Raw genomic sequence first — 14,313 nt, forward strand, 5'->3', positions numbered from 1 at the left:
AGTTGTGTTCTGAACTGAATTACCCTCAGAAATACAGCACAAATGTCAAGCTGGGCCTGAAAATCACAGACCACAGAAGAACCATTATAATCCTCTGTGTTAGAAGCTGGGGGAGTGACAGTGATTGTTTTGAAACCATGGCAGAAAAAAAAAACAGATGGATTTCCCTGCTCTCCACCTAGCTGCAGTCTTTTCAAGAATACCACAGAACTGGTTTCCCTCTCTTGATGAGACATGCGAAAGACACACACACACACACACATCCATCCTCAGATGTCTTTGTCTGACGCATGCTCTTCACACACACACTAAATAACACCATTTCCCAGTTTGCTCAGCTGCCAGCTGTTTCTCGTCAGGCAGTCGGGCCTGCAGTAAAGAAAAGAAGTCAGACTGGAATTATGAACCGGCAGCTGGAGCTTGCTGCACTGGGTCTGGCCTTCACCGGGTGGCTTTGTGCTACAATAACACGATGCCAAGCCCTCTGGACGGTGAGTGGCACGCTGGACAACACCACAGCAACTCTGCCAGCTTACTGGGACGGGGTGTGGCTGGAGTGGAATCACTGGGACTTGGCCCACGATGGCAGCCTTCACTGCTCCTTCTATCAGGCTCTCATGACTCTTTCTGGAAGTTTCCGGACATGGAAGGCTCTGATTAATGCAGCCATCGGAGCAGGGGCGTTTGCTATTGCGATCTGTGGAGTGGGAACAGTGTGGTTCCCAACACGTGGCCAGGTCAAAGTGTTTTCTGGCGTCCTCTTTGTTTTGTCTGGGTTTGTGCTGTTGGTTCCCATAGCCTGGACGTGTCATCACAGCGGTCAGCCGCTGGAGGGGGCTGTTCTGCTGAGAAGAGACTGGGGACCTGCGCTTTACCTCGGTTGGATCTCTATTGTTTTGATGGTGGTCGGTGGCGTGTACCTAACCACCAGATGGCCCACTGTGGACCGGCAGCCACAGCAGCCCACAGAGGGGAGTTACCCAACAATGGAGGACGAGTCCAGTCACCCTCTGAGCAGAATCCACAGAACTGTGTTCACCAGCAGTCAGTATGAACGATCACAGGCTGTGTGAGAGAACAAAGTGGGAGTGAAGGTTCTGGATAAGTTGAAACTACAGGTGAAACACTTCATGCAAGTGTTGAAACAAGACAAAACAGAAACTGAACTTCAGAAAGCTTTTAATTAAAAAAAAAAAAGTGGCTTGAGTAGGACTTACAAAAGTTTATTTTGTTTCACTTGGAGAAATGCTCATGATTAAACAATTTTCCGCTTAGTTCTCATAACTGATACTTTACTTTTGTGTTTCAGTTTTAACAGTTCTGTTTGTTACTGCCCAACATTAACATTTTTACACTGATCGATCTTAAATGCGATAAATAAAAAATGTGAACGAGCAAACAATGAAAGCTAAGCTTCATTATGTACCTGTGTTGCACTTTACTGGTGTAGTTTCATATTACATTTATTTTAATGGGTTTTTAACATAACTCTTTTTAATTGAACTGTACTTCTCTGCGGAAAGGACACTGGAATAAAAGCACTGAAATGAGTTGTTTTGAACCAAAACTGACTTGGGAATGGAACACGATAATGTGTATTAGCCTTGGAGCACTTGAGTTCACTAAGTGATCAGAGATTTTAAATTAAATATGTTTGGTTTGGTGTTACTGCTTGTTATTTTTATTTACATGTTACCGGCGTTATGACGTTTGAATGTTTGCACTACTGTATGTGTATGTGACCGAAAAATAAACCTGTGGATTGAATGATACATTTTGCCAAAAAGATTCAGTTTTTACAGAAATGACAGAAAAGGATTAAATGGAAATACATTATGTGTTTATGACAAAACTATCACGTTGTGCTACACACCATAGACTCTCTTTGTAAAACATAAAAAAATACTGAAATGCTTCAAATTGTTTTTGATAAATATTTATTTTAAAAATACAATACAAATTGTTTTTGATAAATATTTATTTTCCAGAAGAGCAACATAATTAATTACTGTATGAGAAAATATAAATTATTGTGTTATGGAACTATTCATACACTTGGGATACTGTGACACAGCACAGCACTTTCCGGCAGAAAGACCAAAATGTCTGATAGAGATGTATTAAAAGCCATTCACTGAATTGCAAATTAAGGTGAAAATGATCCGAAAACATTTTACATAAACAGCAAATGCAAGCTTTGCAATGAGAGAAGTTTTCAAATATTACGTTTGTAAAATCATTATTAATAAAAATCAAGAATATATATTCTCTCTATTGGATCCGCGGTTTTGTGCCTTTGTGAAGCATGTAAGTCCTGACTGGGGTTATTAAAATTTCTCATCTCCCTCCTCCACGTCCTTCAGACTGAGAACTTCCAGAGTGCCACGGCCTTTGGTCTCACAGCGAATCAGCTCATCAATTTCCCTGTAGCAGCCCGGATCGACCAGACACACCTGGGAAGGAGGACAGCAGAATAATCGATAAAAAAGAAGAAATAGATTCCCTTGCTATCACATTAGAAGTAAAATATTAATCATATTAGTCATTAACAGTCCTCCATACGGCTCACCATTTCCAGCTCCTCGTCGAAGTCTTCACTCTCCACGACCTGCAAAAGAGGTTTCAGCTTGTCCTTAAGCCTCTTGCCTTCTTTGGCTGGCAACACCAACCTCAGTCTCATGTGGGCCCTCTGGATCTCCATGGTTTCTTTTAGCTGCCGGATCACTTCCAGGGCCTAGGGTAAGGTTATATATACAGCAGTTGTCACGGCTGGTTTGAAGATCTTAATGTTGAATATTCTATATATCTATTGTGGGCTATTTGAATACCACTCTAGGGAAGAAAAATGCACATGCGTCTTCTCACCTGCTGCTTAGTGCTTTTATTGGCCTTGACAGAGTAGTGAATGTCTTTCATAGCCCGTTCAATCAGATTGACTGTGTAGGGTCTCTTCGTGTCAGGGTTGACGCATTTCTCTGCCACTATCGTTGCAATATCTCTAAACATTGTCTCCAGCTGACTCTGCCTCTCCTTGTCCGACACCTGAAGTTCTCCTTTGGCAAGAATCTGTCCATCGTACAATTACAGACAACACCATGAGTATTATACAACAACAATGCGGTCAAAAACAGAGACAAGGCAAACTGATAGGAAAACTATTGTTACCTGTTTACATATATCTGTCAGATTATCTGTCCCGAAGGCTTTTGTCAGATCGTCCTTCTTTGCCACCTGTCCCTTTGACACATTGACGAAAACTGAGTTTGTCTGCAAAACTTCATCCAGGTCTTTCTCTCTAAAAGAAACCACATTGTAGCGGCATCAGGCACAACAATCGACATTCATAGGTAAAAAAAATCGCCCAACTGGCGCAGGTTTTCATTTAACATATAACATCATTAAACGAGCTATCGAGTAAAGTCATCCAAACTCTCATACTTACGCTCCTGATCTCCAGCTCATAACTTTATTCTTGTAACAGGCGATTTCAAACCGCTTTCCTCCCTTTTTCATCCTCACCACCGCCACGTTTGTGAGTCTTATTTGATTTGTTGGCGTGAATATCGACATCTTTGTGTTTAACAGGACTTAAAATCCCGACCGAGCTGCGTAGTGTTTTCTTGCTGCGACAAGGGAGAGATCCAAGTACGTCTGTAATGTGGGCACCCTCGGAAACAACCATGCCTGACACTAGTTCCGCGTTTATGTCAAACTGTTTTATTTATTCATGTAAATTGTATAATTTTATTGATTCATATATTTATTTTCTAACCAGGCTAACTTCATATAAAATAACAATTTTATACAATTTAAATTTACGCCATATCAAAAATCAATAAAAGCGTAAATTATTTGCTTGTCGAATTACATTTATCATAGTACGTATCTCTGTGAAAATGTTTTTGTTTTTACATTAATGGGTAATAATTGTCACACCTAGAGCTACTTGCTCGATAATAAAAGGAACAACAATTCCCGTCATGCTCAGCGATTATACAGCATGGTTGCACACAACATTAGATGGTAGATAACTGCACAGTGTACTGTGTACAATTCGCAAAAACGATGATTCATTTGCTTTGTATTATATTTTTATCAAGTCGCGTTTTTGCAACGGATACTAAGGGTAAGCCTCTTTAAATATTGACGGACTACAACATATAGTTATTTCATGTTGTAGACTACGATGCTAGCATTATTAGCATGATTAACTATTTGGGTAAAGGACTCCATATTAACTCCTGCCAGTGTGCAACATTAAAGTTGTATTCTTGTTATCTTGTTACTTGTTGTTTATCATTAGCAAAATCAATTTACCACTGTAATGCATCTATATCAACGTAGTGACGTTGGGTAACGTCTAAATTCAATCATGTAATTGGAAAGGAGAGTGAAGCAAGTTTAACGCTTGGTTTCCCTCTAGCATCCCAGAATGAGTACAGCATCACCGAGACATACTTCATGTCCATATGGAACAAGAGACTTTACTTGTACACACTGGCAGCCCTCGTCTTTGGCGCTTGGTTTTTACTGAAGGCTTTATGGAAAAAGGTAAGCTTACCAACCAGTCAGACTCGAATTGCCACTTTTAGACATTTTGAGTTTTGAACGTGTAAACTTTTGCATCATTCTTTTAGAAAAGTCTGAAGAATGTCGACTCTGGTGTCTACAAAGCAGTGAAGAACAACGAGCAGCCCCACACAGACAAAGTAGTTCATGTGTCAGGAGTTAAAATCTTCTATGGTTCACAGACTGGGACAGCAAAGGTAGATGACACCTCACACCTTTATGGCAACTGGAATGATACGTTTCAGTCTAATGACTCAAGCTAGTAACCATTCTCAAATGTAAGAGAAGCATCAGTTGACATTTCTTTCTTTGATTAGGTCTTTGCACAAGAGTTGTCAGAAGAGGTGAAGACTTTGGGGATAACGTCGGATGTGATCGACATGAAAGACTATGATCCAGATGATAGACTCGCTGATGAGGTAAACCTTTATTATGACAGACTTTGTGTATGTGTGCTGCTTTCCATTTTTATGTAATTGTGAAGAAAATGAGGTGATTCAAAATTTTACAAAAAACTTAATGTATAGGACGATAGGAAGTGGGGTTCTATAGTGTAGCGTTAAGCATGCCTGCCATGGAAGCAGAGAGCAGAGAGTCCTGGGTTAGATTCCCAGAGGAAACACATGCTTGATTGTTAATCCTCCTCTTGTAAAAATAATGGAAAATATGGCACTATGAAAACAAAACTGTTTTAAAAATAAAATCAACAGTAAAAAAAAGGACCAGAACTTTCAAAGATGCACAATGCTAATATATATAGATTTGATTTTAATGAATAAAAAATGTTGCGTAAGACATTTAGACGCACGCTTATATCATGAAAGTAAAAAAAACAAAACAAAACAAAAAAACAGTGGGACTGACAGATGTGTAAATGAAAAATAAATGCTTAGACTTTTGTACTTATAGGAAAGACATATCTGACTCACAGGCAGAGTGCTGAAGCCAACTAAGTGTACTCAGATATTGGCTCGGTCCTGACTTGGATGGTAGTAAAATCTTGACCTTGAGCACATTAATATCTGTGCCCTGTAGAGACCTGGTGATAGAACGGCAATTTTATTTTCCAATATAGGATTTGATTAGTAGTTTGGGCCAATATCACTTCAAACAGAGGTTTGTAGGCAGGGAAGTAAAAGTTGTGTTCAGCCACTACAGAAATATTCCAATAAAGACCTAATAAGAATTTATCACAATCCTGACAAAGAAATTAATCAACAAACGTTGAGCTGACAGCTCCATCTTTATTGCAAAGACAATGTAAAAATTCCTGGCATCTATTTGGAGACCACTCAGCTTCCTGGGCTGAAGGCCAATCACAGAATTTATGGTTTAAATAGAATCTTAGTCAGTGCTCTGTGGATATTCGAAAACATAACTGTGTCTGAAACGGCATAAAATAAGATATTTTTGCTGCTTCACCTGGAGTTTATGGTTAAAAAAAACATTTAAGTCTGTAATCTGTTTTGACTAAACTAATACAATATGGTGACCGCCTCAAATTATCAGTACAACAAGAAAAGCAATTTGTATTGTGTGTAAACCACTCACTCAGTGATGGTAGACTTGAAAATAAGCAGTGATTTATTGCCTCATAAAAAGCCGAGTCATCAGTCTTGTTTGCCTCAGACAGTACATTTTTACTTGTAATGTGAATACAAACAAAACAAAACAGAACAAATTTATTTTATTTAAAATGTTAATAATGGCAACAATTGATTAAGAACATGTGAAATATATATACACATATATATAAATGAGGGAAAAAATATTTCTGCAGAAAGGAAGATGGATTATGTTCATCAGTATTTTTTCTGTTTGGGCATGGTCACGGTGTAGTGCTTTGAAAGATTAATAGGAGATTGGTTTGGTCCGGCTGCAGAGAAGAAGAGAAAATGGTCACTCATTCACCAGGACACTAATATATCTGTTATTGAATGGAAGAAAAATGAAAATAAATAATCAAGACCTCAGTTTATTTCAGGATACAGTTAAACCTCATTGACCTTGAACTGAATGTTAGAGGTTAGCTGACATATTTAATTAAATCTTATTTTTCAAGTAATGAAAGAAAACAATAATTGTGAATTAAATAACACTGTGTTGACACATTTTGTCTTTTTTTATGTCTTTCCTTTTGTTTTCAGTGTACCAGTAAGTCGGTCTGTGTGTTTCTTGTGGCCACATACACGGACGGAGAGCCCACAGAAAATGCAGAATGGTTCTGCAAGTGGCTGGAAGAGGCATCCACTGATTTCAGATATGGGAAGACTTACCTCAAAGGTCTTCGATATGCTGTGTTTGGTCTCGGCAATTCTGTGTATGTTGGTCACTACAACACGGTGAGATATTACCATTCGGTTACATCCGTCACATCTCAAGTAACAGTTTTGTTAAAATCAATTTTAACTGGGATTTTTGTGTTGTTCCTTCCTTCCAGGTGGGTAAAAATGTAGACAAGTGGCTTTGGATGCTTAGTGGAATGCGGATAATGACCCGTGGAGAGGGCGACTGTAATGTGGTAAAGAGCCGTAATGGCAGCATCCAGGCCGACTTCCTGGCCTGGAAAGCGAAGTTCCTGAACCGGCTGCAATCTCTGGCCAAAGGTGAGAAGAAGAAGTGCAGCGGGGACTGCAAAACAAATGGGTCGTGTAAGAAGAAGAACAGGAAGGAAGACCAGGTGGTTGAAAAACAACAGCAGGTGGAGGAAAAGACCAGCTCTGAGGTAACGTCATATGTTACAGCGTGGACTCGCTTGGTGTCACCGCAGTCTATGAAATGATAAGTCAAATGTACTATGTGTGAAACATGTACACTATATACAGAGACAGTAGCTGTCATGTGGGTCACAGCGCAGACAGATGGCTAGTTGTCATGGCAGTGATCACCTCAGTGCCAACTCTTGCTGAGACTTCTTCCTGTCTGTCTGCGGCTAACAGACGAGGTGACATTAAGCCGGAACCACAAGAAACGGAGAAGTGAGACAATCAGACCATCGGCATAATGTAATGAATCTACTCTGAATCTCATTCAATGTATCACCGAATTCTCCTCTGTCCCACATGTTGCCAGCAGTTTCCACATGATCCGTAATAACAAAGCATCAGAAATAACCAGTCGTTTACATGGGTTTTTACCAATTCAAAATCAAGTTGATCTTCTTGGTTAGTGGTCTGTGGAAGCTGTGTCGCTTAATGAAAGTAGCTTGAATGCATCACGTAAAATAAATCTGTACTTTAAGAAATATTAAAAATGTATCAGTCACCCAAAACCCATTAGTTTTTTTATTATTTCAATTGCATTTCATTTCAGGAGGAACTAATGGAGTCGAGCAGCGATGAAGACGAGACGGGTGGCAAATCGGGATCAGTGGTGGACATGGAAGACCTGGGCAACATGATGAGCAGCGTCAGGAAAGTCAAGGTCAGCCTCCATCACACACTGAGATATTTAGTAGTTTATTATTGGAATATTTGTGTGTATTCCTTATTCTCAAAGAGGTTTGCCAGTCGTGGGGGAACTCTAAAGACTGTTGTCAAAATGTTCAAATTACATTACTTTTACCTGCTAAATTTGTAAAATGGAGAGCCATAGTGGTGCACTGTGTGTCAGAGAGTGAGAAGACTAAGCATGGACTAAATTCTGCTCCATGACTGGATGTTTAAAGTCAGCAGTCTGGGGCGTCTAGACTATTTGTTTTGTTCTCCATCAAGGTTATTTCTAACTCTTCTGCTTTTAATTTAAAACTCTGACGTCTCACCGAGCTTTTAACATTCATTAAATGAAAGTGTATTTGGTAAAAGAGGAAATGCGATGTTACTAAAGCCCGCATGGCAGATGGGTTGATAGACACCAGACCCTGACAGGCGAGAAGCAGAGGCTTGCGTAATAATGAGGACGCCCACTTCACAGACCCATAAGGAGAGAGTGACTCAAGAAAAGCAGAGAAAATAGGAGAGGGAGAAGCTGTGCTCCTTATAGGCTGGATGACAGAAGCATTAAGGGATTTTGATTGCTCTTAAGCAGAGCATTGACAAAAGACAATATCTAAAGTCCTTTTTTTAATGACTGTAGAAATGTGTGACTATGTGACAAAACATTCCCTGTCAACAAAAATCCACTAAAGGACAGAAGACAAAGTATTCTTCTCTATTATTATCTATCAAGTAACTGCTGTTTTCTGACAACAATGATGTCTTCCTTTAGCGCTGAACTATTTGGTTAAAGTCAAGTTGAGCCGTAGGACATTTTCAAATTTACTATTACTTTTCCAAAACTTTCATCAGTGTCCTTCACCAGAAAGCTCGATCGTCTAAGATTTGCGGTTTGACAAATTGACCTGTCGACGCCTCCGACAGATGAAATGAATCTGTCGCCACTTTGGAAAACCTGCTGATTGCAGTGGGGGTTTTTTAAACTCTGTATTTCTTTCTGAACTGGAAATATTACATCATAAGTTATTCTACAAATATTTTTTGTTTTAAACTTTTAAGATAAATAGAGGTTTAAAAAGTAATTAATTTGCTCTGTTGGGGAACGAGTGAAATTAATATTTTTTATTAATAACTTAATTGATTAACCTCAGATATTTTTTATTACATGTGGAGGTTTTTTGATCTGAAAATCACTAATTAATTTGTAACAAAAATCAAAACATTTTAATGCATCTTACAATGTTATCTACTGTACATATATTGACGAATAGCTAACAGTTTTCATCTTTTAAGATTATACTATAAACTCTGGTGTAATCCTTCTGAATACTTTTTTTTTTTATTTGATAAATAAATTCTCCATTCGATCACTAGGTGATGCCAGTGTCTCCTGGTTAACACAGACTTTAAAGAGCTTCTGACAGAGGACTGCAACACTTTATCTCCACTGCCCTCCTGTTATTTTCCTGTATGAGATTATTTCTGTAATTTCCATTTGGACTGCAAGAACTACGACACTGAACAAATTATGATTCACAAGTCTTTCGCCCAAATTAAAACTCGATTCTGCTCAGTCTTTAAACCTGTTTAGTGGTGGTAGCAGTGGTAGTAATAGTAATGATGGATGATGGTAAAAATTAGTGAGAAATGTATCATGCCTAGTTGCCTCATTATTTGTCGGTGTGACTTTTGTCCTGCGGCTCTTCAGACTTGTTCAAATAAAGACCAGTCATCATTCAGATGCATGAAACCTCATTAGTGTGTTGCTCAGTTTAAGTACAAGAATGCAGAGATGCTCAGGATACAGGTGCGTTTGACCTGTTTTAATGACGTTTTGCTTATTGATGCATGCAACTGACTAAATTACCATTAAAACCAGACGACAAGTTCATTAGTTCTTTTAATTGTCCCCAGTGAATAATTGGCGTTTTAGCTGTGGTTTGTTCCCAGATCTTTGATCCTGTATTTGGGCGGCAGATGTTGATTTCAGCTCAGGACCAGTGAGCCGCATTTCCTCTATTGCTTTAATTGATTTTAATTCTTGCAATGGTGAGTTTGGATTTCTACCTGGAGGTGTGTGTTTGTGCCTGAGCGATTTATACAATACAACTGCAGCCAGATATAAAATGGTGTGGAACAGATCATCAACTTACCCAGCTGAAGCCAACTGCCAGTAGGAAATAGAAGGTTACACTGTCGCTGCTTAAATCTGCACATGATGTGCATTATTTATTGTATGATTTCAATGAAGTTGTTCATAACTGTATCCTTTGCTGTTACTAAATGTATTTTTCTTACTAAACTAAAGTTAAATGTTTTGTCTCTTCAGACTATTCATTTTACAATGGGTTCTTTACAAAAAAACAAAAATTCACCTATTAATATACTTTCAGTTCAGTGAGACTTTTAGTATTATTACATCACACTGTCTCTGTATTGACTCCATAAGTTACTATCATGTCGTCATTTCACAGGATCGTAATCCATCAGCGACATTTGAAGCGGTGTGACCAGTAAACGAGCAGCATCGCCCTACAGCGAGCTATTACAAAAACTGGAGAAATATTACCGTTCTTCCGGCACGCACACGCGCACACACTCGGACATTTGTCAATGTTTGCAGACAGCATATCCGCCCCTTATGAGCACTGCTGTGCCGAGATGATGACATACACCGTATCCCCTCAGAGGAGCCGCAGCAGCGCAGTAATGGGTTGGAGCTGTCACTTAACGTGTTTAATCTGAAAGGCCAGCTCTTCCATTATGGACCGCTGAAATGTACTACCTGCTCCTAATCCTTGGGCAACTTTTCTAGTAGGATTTTAAACCTGTGCTGTGTCTGTGGATGACTTATCTTTGATATTTAAATTTGATTAAAAGTCTAAATAGGAAGCCAGAGGGAAGCTGTTAATCTTTGAAGAAAATTCCCTGATAAGGGAAGATAGGCAGATGAATAAAGTTCAGATTGACAAAAACCTTTTGTTAAAAAAGTTCCTTTGAAACTGTACTATCACAAAACTTGACAAAGGACGCATATAGCCCCACATGATGACGTTTTTGTGCGCTGAATAGTTCCTGTTTTTGTTAACGCGGAATGACGGAACAAGACTTAATAAACTTAATAGACCTGAGGGAAACTGTGACGTAACCACAAAAATCAGTTTTACTTGAATGCAGCCTCACATTATTTAAAACACAAATTACGGTTACCTGCAGTATGTGATTTCTGAATTGTATTCCACAGATCAAAGAGGACAGACGAGGAGGCGATCTGCTGTTGAATGGAGTGAAGAAGACTGAGGATGAAGATGAAAGAAGAGAGATGATCACCCCTGCCCTGAGAGCTTCACTGACAAAGCAAGGTCAGAGAAATTGGTTTTTGGTTGTTTAAGAAACTGACAGAGGTTCAGTTGCCGGTAGTTCAAACTCACCGACTTCCTTGATAAATGGTACATGTAGAAAGAGGGTATGTCACAGGTGACGTTCTTGGCTGTGTTACTAAGGAAAGATAATTGTAGCACACCAGCTGCTGTAGCATATCCCTCACCTCTCCGCTGAACCAAGGGGAACGTTGTAAGTAATTGTTGTAGATGATTTGTGAACCGTGATGTTCCTTTTCCTTTTTCTTTCAACAGTAAATCTAGCAGTGCTGCGCTAATCAATGGAGCACTAATTAAAACTCATCCAATTAATTTTGTCTTTGACCAAAGTCATTACCAACACTGATGTCCCTTGTGTTCACATGGAAAACTGTTTCTGGTACTTGAACCAGGGTCACACACTTGTTTATAAAGCAGTTTTGTTGAAATCTTGCCATCAATAATAATAAAAAAAACAAACAGTAAAATTCTTGACAGAAAAAGGAAACTGGATTATTGCAATTGTCCATCACAGAGTTGACCTTTAAAGTCTGGCTGAACATACAAGTCCAACTAAAAGAGAACCTTTTGAATTTTTCAAAGTCAGGAAGACATGCACTGAAAATTATAGTTAGAGCTGAATTGAAAATAAGCCCAAACCACAGCGCTACATTTTCAATGATTTGAAGAAACAGTGCTGTATCACAGCTGTCATGTTGCTGCCTGTCCTCATAAATCACCATCACCACCAGGCAAAGCCTGCGCCCAGCTTGTTAAACAAGTAGAATTTACCGCACATGTGAAACCTCAACTAGGACCAAGCCAGAAAAGCCTTAATATGTGAAACTATATATGTGAAACTAGGACCAAGCCAGAAAAGCCTTAAATGAGATAAATGTAGTAGCCATGATGTTTAGAGACCAGAGGTGGACAATTCATTTCCCCAAGGAGCCACAGGGGAAATTAGAATTGTTTTATATGGTCCAGGTCTGCTGTAGACCATAGTGTTCCAGGGAAATGGCAGACTATTTCCTAGTTTCTTTCCAAGAAAGAGTTTTGAGGAGTGGACTCGCCGAAGGATTGGGTTGTTTGTCCTTCCTGCAGCTTTCACTTTAAAAATGATAATATTCTTAACAGACCATCTCCGAGACTGAAAACATTTTTGGTTAAAGCTAAGGTGCTGTATAAGGAGGGGTGTACGGAATGTTGTTTGGTGTTTAATGGCTCATAATGATGTGTGTGCACTTCAATTACCCTCCTTGACTCTTCCTGCCCTCGGGGGTGTGGACCCAGTGCGTCATTCTCCTCCCACTCTAAAAGCTCAGCAAAATACTACAGCGATGTTATTAGAGCTCCTGATCAGATGAACGTCCTTTAAGATGAACTGCACTTTTAAATGAAGATAACATTAGGTAAACTTCAGAAAGACTTTTACTTTTTGCTGAAACTTTCAAGATGGCTGCAATTAGGCTGTCATTTTTAACCTTTCATATTCCATGTTGAATGTACTTGCTTCAAGAAAACATTTTTTCCATCAGTGGATAAATATTTTTTTCCTTGATAAAAGAGGTTTCCTCAAAAAAACACTTGTTTTTCTTTTCACCTTTTCTTGTTACCTCTGTGGGAGATGATGATTCACAGATGGCATCTTTCTCTCTCTTTCACAGAGTAGCACGTATCAAACACAAATAATACCTGTGGAATTCATGTCTGAGAGACGTAGACTTGTTGATAAAATATTTAAACAGTTTTCAGTCCCTTTGGACTGAAGAATATATCTCATCCCCTCCCTTCTGCTGACTTGTCCTGCAGCATCTGTCTGTGTCTTTATTGAGATGTTAAACATCCTTCAGCAGACGATTGTAAATGTATCCAACCCCAGACACTCAGTGAATCTTAAGTTTTGTGCTACATGAGTTCATTGTAAGCTTATACAGGGGTTCCCAAAATTTTCTATGCCAAGAATTAGGTTGTGGCTGCGGACCCTTTTTGCAAACCTATAGACCATATGTAAAGAAATATGAAGTTTTAGACTGTATTTTCTTACTTTTGTTTTTTTTTGGTGGTTTTATTTCTTATCTTCCCTCCAATTTTCTGAGGCTACACTAGTGCCCAGTGGTGGCCCCAACTTAAAAACCATTGATCTAATAATAAAATGTCTTCATGTGTTGGGTATTTTGTAACTATTAAGTCCATTTCAATCTCCTTACACTGTTAGGTTTATAGATCTGTAGAACATTTTCACTGTTCCTTTACTTCTTTCTTTACAGGTTACAAACTAATAGGAAGTCACTCAGGGGTGAAGCTTTGTCGATGGACCAAGGTACCGATTTAAATCTCTCTCTCAACAGATAGTAGTTGTTCTAGTGCTTTTGACAGGCCAAGTACTACATCAGCACCTAGAGCACTAACGCTGTTGATCTCTTGTTTCAGTCAATGTTGCGAGGAAGAGGAGGCTGCTACAAACACACCTTCTATGGCATTGAGTCTCACCGCTGCATGGAAACCACCCCCAGTCTCGCCTGCGCTAACAAGTGTGTCTTCTGCTGGAGGTATGAAAATAATGATCATGTTAATAATAATAATACTACAAATGGTTATAATTATTGGTCTTACCTTATCTCTTTATCACCTGTAATTTAGAAATTGATTCCTGAAAAGAGCTTTTTTCCACTTCACACGTTCTGTTTAGTTTAATTAATTCAATTAGTTGTTTTTTTAATTTGCATTTTCATGAGAGATATTTTTGCTAATTCTTGCACTCTTTGGTTTGATTCTCCTCTTCCTGAAGCAAAAGGCATTTTCATTCTGAAGTGATTTGTAGCATTTGGAGGTTACAGTTTGTGAGTGTAGAGGTTTGTTGTCATTTAATTTGTTTATCATGTTAGTGGAATAATCTTTCCGCTGCAGAACAGCATGACTGTCCAGAAGGACATAACTCTTCAGCCTTC

At 38.9% G+C, this 14,313-nt stretch overlaps 3 protein-coding genes across 4 annotated transcripts in view; 2 read left to right on the top strand and 1 right to left on the bottom strand.

Annotated features, from left to right (window-relative positions):
* Nucleotides 1-48: 48 nt before the first annotated feature.
* LOC103377869 (claudin-4-like) lies at nucleotides 49-1,772 on the top strand. Its single transcript, XM_008308837.3, has one exon. The coding sequence runs from the start codon at nucleotides 291-293 to the stop codon at nucleotides 1,071-1,073; it is 783 nt and encodes a 260-aa protein (XP_008307059.2). The 5' UTR covers nucleotides 49-290; the 3' UTR covers nucleotides 1,074-1,772.
* A 188-nt stretch (nucleotides 1,773-1,960) lies between these two features.
* On the bottom strand, nucleotides 1,961-3,667 carry sbds (SBDS ribosome maturation factor). Its single transcript, XM_008308836.3, has 5 exons — nucleotides 3,443-3,667; nucleotides 3,166-3,295; nucleotides 2,866-3,066; nucleotides 2,570-2,734; nucleotides 1,961-2,453 (listed from the first exon to the last, which is right to left on the bottom strand). The coding sequence occupies exons 1-5, from the start codon at nucleotides 3,568-3,570 to the stop codon at nucleotides 2,328-2,330; spliced, it is 750 nt and encodes a 249-aa protein (XP_008307058.1). The 5' UTR covers nucleotides 3,571-3,667; the 3' UTR covers nucleotides 1,961-2,327.
* Nucleotides 3,668-3,966: 299 nt separating this feature from the next.
* Nucleotides 3,967-14,313, top strand: part of tyw1 (tRNA-yW synthesizing protein 1 homolog (S. cerevisiae)) — a 24,085-nt gene continuing 13,738 nt past the window's right edge. For both annotated transcript variants that reach the window (XM_008308838.3, XM_025055020.1), the window contains exons 1-10: nucleotides 3,967-4,126; nucleotides 4,424-4,551; nucleotides 4,638-4,766; nucleotides 4,887-4,988; nucleotides 6,717-6,911; nucleotides 7,010-7,294; nucleotides 7,882-7,992; nucleotides 11,248-11,365; nucleotides 13,633-13,685; nucleotides 13,796-13,914. In XM_008308838.3, coding sequence (XP_008307060.1) covers nucleotides 4,021-4,126; nucleotides 4,424-4,551; nucleotides 4,638-4,766; nucleotides 4,887-4,988; nucleotides 6,717-6,911; nucleotides 7,010-7,294; nucleotides 7,882-7,992; nucleotides 11,248-11,365; nucleotides 13,633-13,685; nucleotides 13,796-13,914 — 1,346 coding nt within the window. In that variant the 5' untranslated portion in view covers nucleotides 3,967-4,020. The remainder of the gene's footprint in view (nucleotides 4,127-4,423; nucleotides 4,552-4,637; nucleotides 4,767-4,886; nucleotides 4,989-6,716; nucleotides 6,912-7,009; nucleotides 7,295-7,881; nucleotides 7,993-11,247; nucleotides 11,366-13,632; nucleotides 13,686-13,795; nucleotides 13,915-14,313) is intronic.

Source organism: Cynoglossus semilaevis, chromosome 4 (genome assembly GCF_000523025.1).
Source record: "Cynoglossus semilaevis isolate Cse_v1.0 chromosome 4, Cse_v1.0, whole genome shotgun sequence".
In the NCBI taxonomy this organism is placed as follows: Eukaryota; Metazoa; Chordata; class Actinopteri; order Pleuronectiformes; family Cynoglossidae; genus Cynoglossus; species Cynoglossus semilaevis.

Bases quoted from the DNA above. Each gene is read 5' to 3' on its own strand.
- LOC103377869 (XM_008308837.3), top strand. From the start codon at position 291: ATGCTCTTCACACACACACTAAATAACACCATTTCCCAGTTTGCTCAG.
- sbds (XM_008308836.3), bottom strand. From the start codon at position 3,570: ATGTCGATATTCACGCCAACAAATCAAATAAGACTCACAAACGTGGCG. The intron at 2,735-2,865 runs GTGAGAAGACGC...ACCTTACCCTAG, and splicing joins ATAAAAGCACTAAGCAGCAG to GCCCTGGAAGTGATCCGGCA. The intron at 2,454-2,569 runs GTGAGCCGTATG...CCTCCTTCCCAG, and splicing joins TCGACGAGGAGCTGGAAATG to GTGTGTCTGGTCGATCCGGG.